Source organism: Pan troglodytes, chromosome 12 (assembly GCF_028858775.2).
Source record: "Pan troglodytes isolate AG18354 chromosome 12, NHGRI_mPanTro3-v2.0_pri, whole genome shotgun sequence".
In the NCBI taxonomy this organism is placed as follows: domain Eukaryota; kingdom Metazoa; phylum Chordata; class Mammalia; order Primates; family Hominidae; genus Pan; species Pan troglodytes.
Window position 1 is genome coordinate 57,399,010 of NC_072410.2, and position 16,292 is coordinate 57,415,301.

The following is a 16,292-nucleotide window of genomic DNA, read 5'->3' on the forward strand; positions in this document are numbered from 1 at the left end:
AACCTCAGCTCTGCCCTCAGGAGGCAGTAGACTGTGGACGTGCCTCTCGAGGTCTTCTGGCCTTCTTGCTTCACTGTAGAAATTCGTCATCGGATAAGGCCTTTCTCAGTCTCACATCCTCTGACAAATGTCTGGGGAGCTTTGCACTGGACTGTGCAGGGAGAGAGGGTTGGGGAGGTGGGATGGGAATATCGGAAGGTAGCATTTCTGATCGACTAATGAGTCCTAGGAAAAGCCGGATGTGCCTCATTTCTCAGAAGGACTTTCTACACATTGTTAACCCAAACGTGGGTCACAGAAAATAGGCTGAGTTAGGGTGAACAGATGACTAACACAGTGGTGACCGTGGTGTGTTAAATGGGCTTCTGAGAACTAAGTACTGAGAGCTTATTACAATGTTCAACACAAGGGTAACGTCTAACCTAATAGATGACTGTAACGTGGCTGTTGGATAAGAATTTAACTCTTGAGATTTGAATCACACTGAAAGGCCCTGATTACTCATTTGAGAGGTATTTATTGAGATCTGTAGTAACCTTTGTACTGTGAGACATCATCTCATCTCCTGGGTTTGTATACAGCAGGGTGTACCTTGTGACTTGGAGAAGTTGTGTTTTGTGTTAATCTCAACAAAATACCTCTTAGCATAGGAGTTGGAAGTGGACTTACCTGGGTGTGAGAGGCAGCAATGTGTGGGGCCTATTAGAAATCTCCCTGGGCTTTGTGGTCAGGGAGGCTGCATTTCAGTCCCAGCTCTGCCAGTGACTCTGTGCTGCCATGGCCTGGATTCACCATCTCTCAGAGTCCCTTAGTGCCAGTGTGTGACATGGAGATAGTGTTTTACCTGTGACCTGCTGGCCATGCTGAGGAACCGTGTCCACAAGTAGCTCAGGGCCTGGCACACCATAAGCACTCACACATATGACACCAAGAAGAGTTGTTTGTGAGGAAGAGGAGGGAACCTGGGGAGGAGTAAGGGGTAGAGAGAAGCCAGGAGTGTGGTGCCTGTGGGACTGCTTTGGAAGGAATCCAAAGTGAAGGGAAAGTGCACCCAAGTGACAAACCCAGTGTATTCTGGCTTAAGTTACAAAAGAGAATTGGTGTCATCATTGGGACATCCTCGAGTGGATCAGGATTCAGGCTTGGCTGGATCCAGCAGCTCAAAGGGACTAAGGGTGGCTTCTCTTGCTCCCATCCTCAGACAAGTCCTTTCCCCACACCCGTGCCAGGATTCAAGGCTTATAGGACCCTTAGATCTTGATTACAGAAATGGAGACAGCTGCTTTTCTGACCGCTCTGTCAAAAGTCTCTCTATATTGCTTCGGAGAGCACCGTGTGTTCATATTGAAATTAGTCACCATGGCTTGGGGGATCAGAAGCAGGCATCAGCCATGCATGGCATAGACCAAACCCAAGTAGAGAAACATCCAGGAGGGTTGGGTCTCCAGAGGGATGCTGCACATGTGGACCAAGGTGTAAAAACTAACAATGCTTATGTTGCATAACGGAAATATGGGTGTGTTTTTCCTAAATTCTTGTAGTGCTGTTTTTCTAAGTATGTACTACTTTATAAATGAGAGGAGGATAAAAAGAACTTTTGTAAGTCTATTTGTTTTGCCCTTGTCCCTAAAATGATTTATGATAGCTAACAAAAACATGTAAAGTGATAGATAAGTCAGGGTATGGTGGCTCATGGCAGTAATCCCAGCATATTGGGAGGCCAAAGCAGGAGGATCACTTGAGCCCAGGAGTTCAAGACCAGCCTGGGCAACTTGGCAAGACCCCCGTCTCTACAAAAAATACAAAAATTAGCCAGGGGAGGTGGTGCACACCTATTGTCCCGGCTACTCAGGAGGCTGAAGCAGGGGGATCACTTGAGCTGTGTTCATGCCACGGCACTCCAGCTTGGGTGACAAAGCAAAATCCTGTCCCAAATACATAAATAAATACATTTAAATATATATATATAAGCAAATGAGATGAGGGGAATATACAAGTAAGAAACAGTAGCCAAAGGAAAGTTCCTGTAGATTTGCAAGAAAGAGAGCATCTAGAGATCAGAAAAAGCCTTTTCTTTTCATCTGTTTAGTTGGGGAATGGTAGAGGGTGGAGAGATATGTCACTCTAAGCAAGCAGAAGGAAGGGTAGGGATTCTGGGGGTCCTGGTTTTAAAGATGGTTGCCAGCTGCATCTAACAAGGCCCCTGGATAGCCCCTGGGCCCAGAGGGTTGTGGAGTATGACCACCACCTGGGGTCGCCTGGCCTGCTCCGTTGTGTCTCAGGTGGGAGTATTAGTCTATTTTCTCGCTGCTGATAAAGACATACCGGAGACCGGGCAATTTTCAAAAGAAAGAGATTTAATTGGACTTACAGTTCCGCATGGCTGGGGAGGCCTCACAATCATGGCGGAAGGCAAGAAGGAGCAAGTCACATCTTACGCGGATGGTGGCAGGCAAAAAAAGAGCTTGTGCAGGGGAACACCTCTTTTTAAAACCATCAGATCTGAGACTTATTCACTATCCCGAGGACAGCACGGGAAAGACTTGCCCCAATGATTCACTTACCTCCCAGCAGGTCCCTCCCACAAATTCATGATGAGTTTTGGTTGGGGACACAGCCAAACCATATCAGGTGGCATACTGGGTGCCTGTGGGATCTGCTTGTACAGTGCGCACTGATAGCTAGTCATCTTCCAAAGACATGGTTACGGAGACTCCAGTCTTAACTTGACATCTCTACTGGGCAAAACAGCTCTGTACTCACCCTTCACAGAGGTGGCCTCTGTTTTTCTATGCAGTCATCCATCTCACTTCCAGTTTAAAGTGACCTCCAAGTCTTGCTCCCAACCCCAAAGATACAAAATTTATTCTTGGAAATCCAGTACTCAAGATACCCCAGCCAGCGGTATCCTTACCTCTGAGACTCTCCCAGGTGGAGATTTCCCCCCTCCATATAAACACGTGGGTTTCATTTTTGCCTGTGTGCGTCTTCCCTGCTTGCCATAACACCTCACAACCAGGGCCACAGATGGGATAACCATTCTTTTATTTATGTTTTGTTTTTGTTGTTGTTGTTGTTGTTGTTGTTGTTGTTGTTGTTGTTGTTGTTTGAGATGGAGTCTTGCTCTGTCACCCAGGCTGGAGTACAGTGGCTCAGTCTTGGCTCACTGCAGCCTCCGCTTCCCGGGTTCAAACAATTCTCCTGCCTCAGCCTCCCGAGTAGCTGGGATTATAGGCACCTGCCACCATGCCTGCCTAACTTTTGTATTTTTAGTAGAGACAGGGTTTTGCCATATTGGCCAGGCTGCTCTTGAACTCCTTACCTCAGGTGATCCGCCCGCCTTGGCCTCCCAAAGTGCTGGGATTACAGGCATGAGCCCCCGCGCCTGGCCAGGGTAACCATTCTTGATCAAACTAGAACACAAACCTTTGGGGAGCCTGGTATATCCAGCCTTTCCCCCCGCACCCAGTCACTATTCCCGCATTTAAGAAAAACCTACCTTTCCAAGGTCTGGTGACTGGGCTTCTCTGCCTGTTGAACCAGCCACATTGTGTTTAGACAATCTGGCCATTCAGGGGTCCTCCTGTTGTAGCCAAGACAAACTCAAGATTTTGGGAAGAGCAGCAAATTGCCACAACCAGGGAATAGCTAGTATTTGAATAGTGCATGTCAGGGTTTGCTGCGTGGGGTTTTTGTTGTTGTTTTTAAATTGACTCTTGGTTACCTCCCTCTACATAGACAGCTACAGACAGTTCTTCTAATTCCTCTCAGAAGAGAGAGCAACCTACTCGGACAATCTCCTCTCCCACATCCTGTGAGCACCGGAGGATTTATACCCTGGGCCACCTCCACGACTCATACCCCACGGACCACTATCACCTCGATCAGGTGAGCAGCAGCCCTGTTCCTCTGAGGGCATCAGGGTGGTGCCTCTGATTCTGGAATGGCCTCTTTCCCCTCCTATTCAGCCAAATTCCATGACCACAGGCCTCTCCTGCTCCTGCCTTTACCCCCACTTCATATTGAAAGTGGCATTGGTGGTGGCACCTCAGCCTCATCCAGTGTTTTCTGTGTGCCAGACACCTTGCCAGACCCTTTATATGCTTTATGTGGTTTAATCCTCAGAAACTGCCCCACAAGGCAAGTCTTCAGCCTCCCCAGGTTATAGATGAGGAAGCTGAGGCTTAGAGAGGTGGAGTATCTGATGGAACGAGATTCAAATCCAAGCCTGTTCTCACCCAGGGGGCTACACTGCGTCCTGCATTCCTCTGTCCAAAGGGCCTCCCGGCTTTGTGTGGAAGCCCAGAGCCACAATCAGGACTAAGGAATGCTGCACACTTGGCTCGAGCCCCCAGCCTTACAGGCTACAGGCCCAGTCTTGCTCAGGCGGATGTAGCTGGAGCTCAGAATTCGGTAGTTCGACAAATATTTACCAAGTGGCTGCTTTGCAGAGCAAGTTCCCAAATCATGGGGCATGGACTGGTGCCTGTGTGGGGTGCTGTGGCCACTAGGCTGCTTTGAAATGAGAAAAAAGGGCAGTGAGTTGTTTTGTTTTGTTTTTAAACATAAAACTAGATTTATTTGACTCTTTTTAAAAAAATTATTTTAGATTGTGCTTCCTAATATTTTGGGATTAAAATGTCCTATTTAAAAATCACATTATTGGCCAGGTGCAGTGGCTCATGCCTGTAATCCCAGCCCTTTGGGAGGCCGAGGCAGGTGGATCACAAGGTCAGGAGATCGAGACCATCCTGGTTAACACGGTGAAACCCCGTGTCTACTAAAAATACAAAAAATTAGCTGGGTGTGGTGGCGGGCGCCTGTAGTCCCAGCTACTCGGGAGGCTGAAGCAGGACAATGGCGTGAACCCAGGAGGTGGAGCTTGCAGTGAGCCAAGATTGCGCCATTGCGTCATCGCAACAGAGCGAGACGCTCTGTTGCGTCTCAAAATTGTTGCGTCCATCTCAAAAAATAAATAAATAAATAAATATCACATTATGCTAGCAGTAGATGGAAATTAACTTTTTTACTTTCCTTACTGTCCAAAATAAAGAATTAGTAAAGCCCGTGTCAGTTTCCGAGATTTGTTTTGAAATCCTTCTGAAATCATGATTTTCAAAAATCTAGGCAACTCTGATACCAAGAATTTGACAGGAATTAAGGTAAAATGTGTGGGACATGGCCCTGCCCTCTGGTAGGAAGTGATGGGTAAATCTAATAAGCGCATGATCAAGTCTGTAACAATATGATAATGACTGTGATGGCGAGAGGTATCAAGTGCATCCTGTGAGCAAGGCTGTGAGCTGACACCCTCTGTAGATTGTTTCTCTTCATTCTCAAAACAGTCCTATGCAGTTCGACAGAAAGGGAACCTGAGTCTTAGGTACTAGCTAGAAAATGTCAGCATTTGACTGCAGTGAGTCACTCCAGAGCCACGTTCCTCAACCCCTGAAAAACCTTCATGCCCAAAGGACTTCAAAAGCAAGAAGTCTCAGTTCTTTGCCTCCACTGAGAGGCCCTGGGTGAGCCAGGGTTATATGCATGTAATTAATAAATATTTATTCAATGTCTGCTGCTCTGGACAAGGCAGGGTTGCAGCCTGTAGCAGGACTAACTGCAGAGAAAAGCCTCTTCCACCCTGAGGGAGAATGCAGCTTAGATTTGCAGGTTTCTAGAGGGTGTGGCTCTTGGTCTGGCCACTCACTATTTGTGAGATCCTGGCAGGAGTGAAACTTCAGTTTCCGGAGCCTTCACTCTATCCTTCTCCTGTCCGCATCTCACCAGATGACATGGTGAGCTACTGTTTCCTAGCGTCCCCTGTCTCTTGAAGGAGACACCCACAGGGAGAAATGCATCTCCTATTGTGATCCTTTGTGGACATATTGTGCACATATGGATAATGAAGTTTCATAAAACAGGACTTACCTTCTCACATGTATTGCACTCCAGTGTCCTTATTCTATTTCAATTTTTTAAAAGCCAGCCTTACAAAAGAGAACATACCATACAAAAACAGGCAAAACTAATGCAGGCCTTTAGAAGTGAGTGTAGCCCTCACGCTGGGGCTAGGAGGTCCCTGAGGGAGGCGGAAGATACTCTGGGGCACAGGTCCTGTTCTGCCTCTTGATCTGAGTGTGCCATGCTCCTGAGAACGCATCACACTGTGCCCTTGCCATGTGCACACTCCCCTGCCTGTATGGCAGTGCGTCACCAGAAAGGGAAAATACTGCTGGTCTCAACCCATGAAATTGATTTCCTGGCCCATTAATGGATTGAGACTCTATTTGAAATACATCTCTGACTGGGCGACAGGATATTCAGTAATTTCAGGAGGGGTCTGTTTCTTCACGGAGCATCGTGATGGAGTTATCGAGAAAGGTGCATTTTGGACGGCTAGGGAGGGAGAAGGTGGGGTGTTTTTTTGTTTGTTTGTTTTTTGGCCGCTGCTGTAAAATAATGTCTCCTCTCCTACGGGACAGCCGATGCCAAGGCCCTACCGCCAGGTGAGCTTCCCGGACGACGACGAGGAGATCGTGCGCATCAACCCCCGGGAGAAGATCTGGATGACGGGGTACGAGGATTACCGGCACGCACCCGTCAGGGGCAAGTACCCGGACCCCTCGGAGGACGCGGACTCCTCCTACGTGCGCTTCGCCAAGGGCGAGGTCCCCAAGCATGACTACAACTACCCCTACGTGGACTCCTCAGACTTTGGCCTAGGCGAGGACCCCAAAGGCCGCGGGGGCAGCGTGATCAAGACACAGCCCTCCCGGGGCAAGTCGCGGCGGCGGAAGGAGGACGGAGAGCGCTCGCGGTGCGTGTACTGCAGGGACATGTTCAACCACGAGGAGAACCGCAGGGGCCACTGCCAGGACGCGCCCGACTCCGTGAGAACTTGCATCCGCCGGGTGAGCTGCATGTGGTGCGCGGACAGCATGCTCTATCACTGTATGTCGGACCCCGAGGGAGACTATACAGACCCTTGCTCGTGCGATACTAGCGACGAGAAGTTTTGCCTCCGGTGGATGGCTCTTATTGCCTTGTCTTTCCTGGCCCCCTGTATGTGCTGTTACCTGCCCCTTCGGGCCTGCTACCACTGCGGAGTGATGTGCAGGTGCTGTGGCGGGAAGCACAAAGCGGCCGCGTGACTCAGTTTCCCTCCCTTCTCCCTCCATCCGCAGCCACAGGGGAACTCGTCTCTTACATACTCTCATCTTCTCCCCCGCTCCCTTCCACTCCAAGGAGCGAGGAGGGCAAGCGGCCTCCCAGCTCCCTGGTACCTTGAGGCACCATTCCAGCCAGGGACGCTGCCGGGTAGACTCTCCACTCCCCCTGCCGCCCACACTGCAGCAGCCACATCCATACACACACGCTCGCACAGTGTTCTGAGGAAGGAACCTTCGCCACAGACTCCTGTACTATTAACAATCTGTAACCAAGCTAACTGTCTCATCCATGTGTTGATTTCCTGTTTCCTCCTCCCCCGCCTCTTCCAGTTCAAAGGAGTCTGCAATTGGAACTGCTGATTTTCGGTGGGTTTTGTAGTTGATTTTTCCAAGAGCGTCGAAGACTCTCTTTCTCTTGGTTCACCTTGCCTGTCGCTAGCAAGCATCTGGTTCAGCGGAAATGGGATGTGAGAATGATGAAACCCGACAGAAGTATCTCAGCCTGCAGTCAGTTATTATGTATAGGAGGTGAGCTAGTTAACAAACTTGTACCACAAAACAATATCGCTTTAACTTTTCTAAAGCCAAATTTCCCATGTAAGCTGCAGTTTCTATCTTTAGCCCATCATCATTTTCTGCCCCCCCAAAATCTGTTGAAATGATTCACTGATGCAAAACATTCACCCGTAATAGACTGAGAATTGAGCCTTAACTTCAGATTAACTTGTGAGAATCAGGAAAATTCCTTCAACTGCATTGCATCCTCTTGGACCAGGGCTAGAATGGGGATTTCAGGTTTCTGTGAGCCTCCCCATTACCCCTAAAGTAGAACATTTTTTAAATTGTGTTGCCACCACTTCTAAAAATTTAGCAATATTAGAATAGGATACTAGTGAAGTAAGAAATTTTGCTTGTTGTTTTGCAAACCAAATAGTTTCCTCAAACACAAATCAGTGTTTCCACGAACAAGTTCCAATTGAGAAACACTAAGGTTATGGTGAATAAAACCATAGGGAGCTTCTTCCCCCCAACCCCTGGCTATTTTATATTAATGGGGAGAGGGGATTTTTAAATGTCATAAATTTGAAGAGTGGTGGGTTGCATTTTCTTCATTGGTTTATGTTTTCGTTTCATTTTGGACTCAATTTCACATCACCAAATTCCTCATTTATACTTGGGGAAAAAACAAGGCCATATGTAAAAACCCTTCCAATGCCTAAGTGTCTTTCTCCTGCAACTCCAAACCCAGACTCGCCACTTTGGGTGCACAGGTGGTTAGGTCAGCCAACTGGTTCTGCCTGTCGCCTTGCCACGGAGGAGGCTTCTAATTAGCTGGAAAAGAGTATTTTTCTAATACGTTGCAAGGATTAGCCAAATCTTCTTATTGAAAAAAGAAGAAAAGTGAAGAGTGGTTACCTATACCTAGCATAGTACAATCAGAACCTCGTGGAGACCACCGGGGACAGGCTTGTGGACGCCGGCTGTTCTTCCCGCCACGATCTTTCTGTGGTAGCGGCCAGCAGAAGACATGGCCTGCTCCCCACTCCCTTTCCCCACTCCTTCTTTATTGCACACAGGACACCAGTCTTCAAGGAAAGGGACTTTTTTCCAGTCTGCCAATCATATTGGGAAAGTGCTAGCTGTGCTCACCTTCATGGGGCTGTTTCCAGCTCGTCCACAAGCTCATCGCGTTTCTTTAGTAGATTACCGGTGTAAATACCCAGTGTGCTTATGAGTCAGTTAGTAGACGTCTTCATTCATTGGAGTAACTGGTTTAGGCTTTCCAGTTTGGAAAAGGAGCAGAGAGCTGTCCATCTGGATTGATGGAAGAAAAGAGAACCTCATCCATGCCTGGAGAACATCTAGAAAACCTTCAGCCAGCCTCCAGTGCTGTCGAGAGACCACCTTCCCCCGACCCGGAGGCACTTCCTTGGGGTCTTTCTCTAGGGTCTCTTCTCTACAAAGCACAACACTAATGTTCGTTTCCTTAGACCTCAGTTCAAGTGCCCCTATTTATTTCAATAAGAACGCACATATCCCTGCTGTTTTTTGTTTGTCACCTCTATTTAGTTGTTACCTGTTTCTCTCTTCTTTCACCCCTTGTCCTTTTCCACCCTTTTAAGAGTTATGCTAGCAGATCTTACTCCACGTATACTTTTTGGTTTGTGAAGGCATCGGTTAAGGGCACAAAGACAGCCATGGGGACATTTATGTAAATACGTCTCTAATTGCCACACTGCAGCTGAACAGTGTGTAGTATTTTCCCAGTCAGCTTTGCCATACTGACGTCAATCATTTGAGAGAAATTATTCAGATTTTATTTTTGTATCTGTGGTAACAAAACATTAACCAAAAGATTTTCTGTCCAGAAGCCTCCCCGACCCCCCAAGCTATTTGCTCACATTAACAAATTAAAGTGCCTGAAGCATAATTCATTCTTTACCTGTATACTAAAAACCCTGTTGTATTGATTTTTTTATAATAAGCCTTTTTACCTCTGTGTAAAAAATATATATACAAGTGTATGATGTACATTTTAGTTCTTAACTTTTTTTTATGGTTTCTAATATGTATGACCAATGTAGCTATTGCTTTAAAATGTACCGTGTAAATATAAACACATCCTATCAGATCGCTGGCTTTGGGGTATTTGTCTGGCAGGAGACGAGGTGATGCTAGAGCATTGGCAGATCTTGGAGTTCCCGCATACAGGATGGGACAGGGCTTCCTGTGCCGAAGGACATGTGGACACCGGTCTGTTTTTTCAAGGCCCTTTCCTCCTATGGTTATGTCATATTCCCAAGGGGAGACTGCAGCTCCTTGGGCTCGGATGCCTCAGTGAAAGGAAGGCTGCAGGCCACCGCCCAGGAACACCCCCTCTTCCTAGGCCTGGCTTCCCCAACGAGCGCTCCTCAGAGGGAACAGCTGTACTTCCTCTAAGTTGTTTTCCACTGATCCCTGCTGAACCTCAGGGATATATGTGTGTGTGTGTGTGTGTGTGTGTAGTTTGGAGGACAATTTCTCGCAGAAAACAATTGTTAACACTGCAAGATGCTTGGTCTTCTCCGAGCAGCTCTCTTTGGCCCACTTTCCTTTCCAAATGGACACTTTGGATGCTCCAGAGCTACAGTGACAATCCCCAGGAGGAAATAAAGTATGAGGTCTTCTCAGGGTCACAGAGAAAAGTTTCTCTAGAGAAAGGAGTAGGGCCCTTAAAAGGAGATATATAGGAGGGGCCTTGCGTCTTAGTGTTAACGTTTCAGTTTTAACTCTTCCTAAAGGGGGTGATTTTCGCAAGCCACTGGCAAAGGTGAGAAGCGTGGAGAGATGTTGGAAGTTAGGAAGGGAGGGGAGGACTTGGAGGAGTGGGGAGAGAGTCCTACGAGCTCACTTGCCCTCATGCTCCCTGCAAGACAGGGCCCTCCTGTCATCCCTGTGTCACAGTTGAGCAACTGAAGCTTAGAAAGGGTGAGTAACAGGTAAACTGCGGTCCCAGGAGGCAAGGACTGAACCAGGCTGAGCTGGGCTAGCCAACTGCAGAGCCCAGGTCCTTACCAGGCCTCACTCTGATGCCTCTGTTCCTTCCTTCCCTGCTGGTGGCCTTGACAAGTGGGCAACAGTCAAGAGCCTTATCCTGTCCGTCTGGTTCTCTGGGGCGCCCTCAGGCTGCCTCAGGTATAGTTTGTCTTTGGTGTCCTATGTGCTAGGCCGGAACTGGGCATACCACCAACGTCATGTTTAACTTTCTGCGGAATGCAGGATTATTTTCCACCTTACAAGTGAGGAAGCACACATGTAAAGAAACAACAGTAACCCTCAGTATCCTTGGGGGTTGGTTCCAGGACCCCCTGCAGATAGAAAATCCACAGATGCTCAAGTCCCTGATATATTTGCATATAACCTATACACATCCCACATCCTCCCTCTTGTATCCTTTTTTTTTTTTTTTTTTTTTGAGACAGGGTCTCACTCTTTTGCCCAGGCTGGAGTAGTGGTGTGACACTGCTCACTGCAGCCTCGCCCTCCCACTTCCTGTATACTTTAAATCATACTTATAATACCTAATACAATGTGAATAGTTGTTATACTGTATTGTTTAGGGAATAATGACAACAAAAAGTCTGTACATGTTCAACCATCCCTTTTTTTTTTTTTTTTTGAGACAGGGTCTCACTCTGTCACCCTTGCTAGAATGCAGTGGCACAATCATGGCTCACCGTAGCCTTGACCTCCTGGACTCAAGTGATTCTCCCACCTCATCCCCTCGAGTAGCTAGGACTACAGGTGCACATCACCATGCCCAGCTAACTGTTTTTAAAATTTTCATAGAGATGGAGGTCTCACTGTTGCCCAGGCTGGTCCTGACCTCCTGGGCTCAAGAGATCCTCCCACCTCAGCCTCCCAAAGTGCTAGGATTACAGTCATGAACCACCATGCCTGGCCCTTTCTTTGTTTTGTTTTTTCTTAACCTCTATTAAAACACTTTAATGATTTTTTTTTTTTTTTTTGAGACTGAGTTTCGCTCTTGTTGCCCAGGCTGGAGTGCAGTGTTATGATCTTGGCTCACTGCACCCTTCGCCTCCCGGGTTCTAGTGATTCTCCTGCCCCAGCCTCCCGAGTAGCTGTAATTACAGGCACCCACCACCACACCCGGCTAATTTTGTATTTTTAGTAGAGACAGGGTTTCACCATGTTGGTCAGGCTGGTCTCAAACTCCTGACCTCAGCTGATCCACCCACCTTGGCCTCCCAAAGTGTTGGGATTACAGGTGTGAACCACCATGCCCAGCCTAAATGAATATATTTTCGATGTGAGGTTGGTTGAATCCACAGATGCAGAAAACATGGATACAGAGGACCGACTACACCTAACTCCATAAAGGTCACTGGACAGCCTTTCTGCCATTACTAGCCATTAGTTCTTGGGCAAGTGACTTCACCTTTCTGAGTTTTCTCAGATTTAACAAGTGGGATAATACCTACCCTCAGCTGGCGTGAAGGTTAAATGATATGCTTTAGTTACAGTGGGATACGCGGCAGGTGCCCCAAAAATGCTAGTTCCTTTCTCAGTCCCTTTTTTATTCTGAGGCCCTGAGGAAACATCAGGAACTCGAGAGAACAACCTCTTTCAAGGCACAGAAGGCTGAAGCGCATTATCAATATTTTGTGAGTATTCAGATCTACATCCTGTGTGTTGAGATTTCTATTTCTTAACTTCTATTTGATCTGAATTTGATTTCAGTTTCTTGCTGACCCCTCCAGGTATGTTCACGGCTCCAAGGACGGCTGCAGAAGTGCACTAGGCTGGCTGGGTTTCTGGGAGCCAATGCATCCAACTGGTAAAAAGTCGGTGGCCTCTGTGGGAGCGGTTTTGCCGAGAGGGCAGGGTCCTGCTCAGTGGCACTTGCCCTGGGTCAGAGCACTGTCTCCAGAGTACTGCCTGCCTGAACCTCCCACCCCGCTTCTCTGGCCTTTGGGGTCGCCTCCTGCAAGTCACGCCTCTGCCCTTCCTCCCTGCTGCTGCCCTGATGCTGGTCCACTACCCACTTCCCTGAATGGTGGACACCCCCCAGAAAATCAGGACACTTCCCAGGGGAAAAAGTATTGTTAGAGGAGCTCTATTTTACAGGACTCACAGGCTGGGTTTTGTTGGTTATGTATGGTGGCATTGGAGCAGGCAATCACAGGGCCATCTGTGTGAATGGCGGGGGGCGGCGGGTGTGGGGAGGAGGCTTGTGAAAGTGCCCGCCAATGCGGGCGTCCTCACTGGAAGCCCGTTGGTCTTTCCGATTCGTGGGGTGAGATGGTTAGAAAAACCGCTCTTCCTTTGTTTAGAACTGAACTAGGTGCATGGAATGAAGGGCGATGACCCTGTTAACATCTTGTAGAACCAGATACCAGTTGTAACTGTGCAAATCAGGGCCTGCCCCATCTCCTCAGCTGGAGCAGCCACTGGTGCTATTGGTGCCGTGGTGGCAAGCTGAGCTCCTAAAGGGCACTGTTGGGGTCAGGGAAAGCATATATATTTATAAAGGAGGAAAAAGACAGTTATTATGTGATAATCATACCTGGTACCCTTTCCCCCCTCATTATGTCTTTTTTTTTTTTTTTTTGAGAAGGGGTTGTGATTATAGAAGTAACATATGTAGTTATTAAAATGTCATACAGGCCAGGTGCAGTGGCTCACACCTGTAATCCCAACACTTTGGGAGGCCGAAGAGGGTGGATCACTTGAGGTCAGGAGTTCAAGACCAGCCTGGCCAACATGGTGAAACCCCATCTCTACTAAAAATACAAAAATTAGCCAGGCGTGGTGGCGCATGCCTGTAATCGCAACTACTCAGGAAGCTGAGGCACAAGAAATGCTTGAACCTGGGAGGCAAAGGCTGCAGTGAGCTGAGATCAAGCCACTGCACTCCAGCCTGGGCAACAGCGCAAGACTCTGTCTCTAAATAAATAAAATAAATAAACAAAATGTCATACAATATAAAAATACCAGTCTCCTTGTTGTTTTGCCGGGGCTGCCATAACAAAATACCACAAACTGGGTGGCTTAAACAATAGAAATTTGTGGTCCCGCAGTCTGGAGGCTGGAAGTCCAAAGTAGGGTGTTGCAGGGCTACCAGGGCAGGATGTGCTCCAGGCCTCTCTCCTTGGGTTGCACATCTTCTCCATCTTTTCCAGGCCTGTTCTCATAGTCTTCCCTCTGTGCATGTCTCTGTGTCCAAATGTCCCCTTCTTAGAAGGATAGCAGTCATACTGGATTAGGGCCCACTCTGATGACCTGATTTTAACTTGATTATCTCCAAATAGATATGTTATCTCCAAATAGTCACATTATGAGGTTTTGGAGGTTAGAATTCCAACATTTGAATTTTATTGGGGAGTAGAGAGGGGGACACAATTCAACTCCTGACATTCCTCTGTCACACAAAAGGTAACCACTCTGTGTCCTTCCGGACTTTTTTCTATGCATTTATACACAGATGTATGTGTGTGTATATTTGTGTGTGTGTAGACATGTGTGTTTTCCCTTTGGAGGGGAACTAAAATAGGGTCATGTATTCTACCTATATTTATTGCTCTGAAACCTGTTTCTTTTGTTTTAATTAAAAATATATCCTGGACATCTTTGCATGTGAATACATACAGATTTACCTTATCCTTCTTAACAGTTTCATGTGAAAAAACTTTTTTATCCAGTTAGAAAAAGGTAAGATAACAGTCCAACCATTCGGTTAAATGGATATATGTCTCATCCATTTCCTTGAGTTCTCCAATGAATTCAGAGTAAATTCCTTGAGTGTTCTCTCCTCTTAAGGGTGTAAGGCATTCCCATTAATGTCCAAAGTCAGCAGTGAACTCAGCATTTTTAATCTTCTCAATGAATATGAGTTGACTGGAAGGGCAAGAGGATTTTGTACCCAGGAAGAATACAAAAGTGATTTTTATTTTCTGAGTTTTGCATAACCCAGAATGTCTTCTTGTTGCATGCACACACACCCAGTGACTTGGTGGAGTACAGAATCCTTGGCCAACATTTCCCTCTGAACGTCCTATGTAGATGACCTTTGTTTCTTGGCATTTACTGTTGTGAAAAAGACCTGTGTGAGTGTTGACCAATTTTTGTTCATCAGTAATGGTTTTTTAAACCTGGATCTTGTCATTAAACCCTTTGGCTTGTGTATGGCATTAATTTTCCCTGAAGCTCAGTGAGCCCTTTCATATACAGAATCAGATTTTTAACTCAGAATTTTTTTCTTGTATGTCTTTGATGACTTCTTCTTTTTTTAATGTTTTTAAAAATTATTTTTGTAGAGACAGGGTTGCACTATGTTGCCCAGGCTGGTCTCAAACTCCTCGGCTCAAGCGATCCTCCTACCTTGGCCTCTCAAAGTGCTGGGATTACAGACGTGAGCCACCATGCCTGGCCTTCAATGATTGCTCCTGCTCCTTACAGTTTAAGTTTCTTCCTTTGGGTTACGTAATTCATAGATTGACTCTCCAGTCTTCCATATCTATTGTATTTGCTCATCATTTGCATCTTGCCCTTTTATTAAATTACACTCTTAACTTTGTCCTCTTTAAAATGATTTTTTTCCTTTTTTTTCTTTTTTTTTTTTTTTTGCTATAGTACTCTTTTTCAAAGAGTGGTCTGCAGAGAGACACCTGAGAATCCCTGAGGTTAAAATCATCTTAATAAGACGGTGTTTGATTTTTCCACTGTGTTGACATTTACACTGATGATGCAGAAACAATGAAGGGTAAAACTTAGTGCTAGTCAAAGCGGACTACCAAATTGTGCTAGTCTAATCATTGCATGTTCTTAGAAAAAAATGCCAGTTTCACTTAAGAATGTACTCGATGAAGCAGGCCCGGGGCAGTGGCTCACACCTGTAATCCCCACACTTTGGGAGGCCGAGGCGGGCGAATAGCCTGAGGTTGGGAGTTCGAGACCAGCCTGACCAACGTGGAGAAACCCCATCTCTACTAAAAATACAAAATTAGCTGGGCATGGTGGTGCACGCCTGTAATCCCAGCTACTCCGGAGGCTGAGGCAGGAGAATTGCTTGAACCTGGGAGGTGGAGGTTGCAGTGAGCTGAGATTGCGCCACTGCACTCCAGCCTGGGCAACAAGAGCAAAACTCTGTCTCAAAAAAAAAAAAAGAATGTACTTGATGAAGCAATAAATATGATTACTTTTAATACATATTGACCCTTGAGTTCACATCTTCTTAATATTTTGTGTGACTAAATGGAATATATATGTAAAGCACTTCTGTTGCACAGTTAAGTATTGTTGTCTTGAAGTAAAGCTTTTGTGCAACTGTTTTGAGTTGCAAGCTGAAGTAGCTGCTTTTGTCATGGGACACCACTTTTACTTGAAAGAGTGACAGACTGTCATTATGGTTATGTTGTATGGTTATTCAGGAAGGGGTATTTGGCATACATTTTCTCAAAAAAAATGAGCAAAATGAGCCTATTACTTCAAAGAGACAACAGACAGTTTTGTTGTCAGTGACAAAATCTGAGCTTTCAAGCAAAAACTGGAATTTTGTGAAATATGTATCTGCTACTGTTGGCTTGACAATTTCCCAATAGACTTTTTTTTTTTTTTCCGTGAAAT

The 16,292-nt window shown here is 46.5% G+C and overlaps 1 protein-coding gene across 7 annotated transcripts in view; it reads left to right on the forward strand.

The window, feature by feature from the left end:
• The window catches only part of SPRED2 (sprouty related EVH1 domain containing 2), a 124,787-nt gene extending 114,989 nt beyond the window's left edge, over window positions 1–9,798 (forward strand). For 6 of the 7 annotated variants that reach the window (XM_063789766.1, XM_016948652.4, XM_024354394.3 and 3 more), the window contains 2 exons: window positions 3,739–3,888; window positions 6,480–9,798. In XM_063789766.1, coding sequence (XP_063645836.1) covers window positions 3,739–3,888; window positions 6,480–7,148 — 819 coding nt within the window. In that variant the 3' untranslated portion in view covers window positions 7,149–9,798. The remainder of the gene's footprint in view (window positions 1–3,738; window positions 3,889–6,479) is intronic. The other variant, XM_016948653.4, reaches the window with a different exon arrangement.
• The last annotated feature ends 6,494 nt before the right edge of the window (window positions 9,799–16,292 follow it).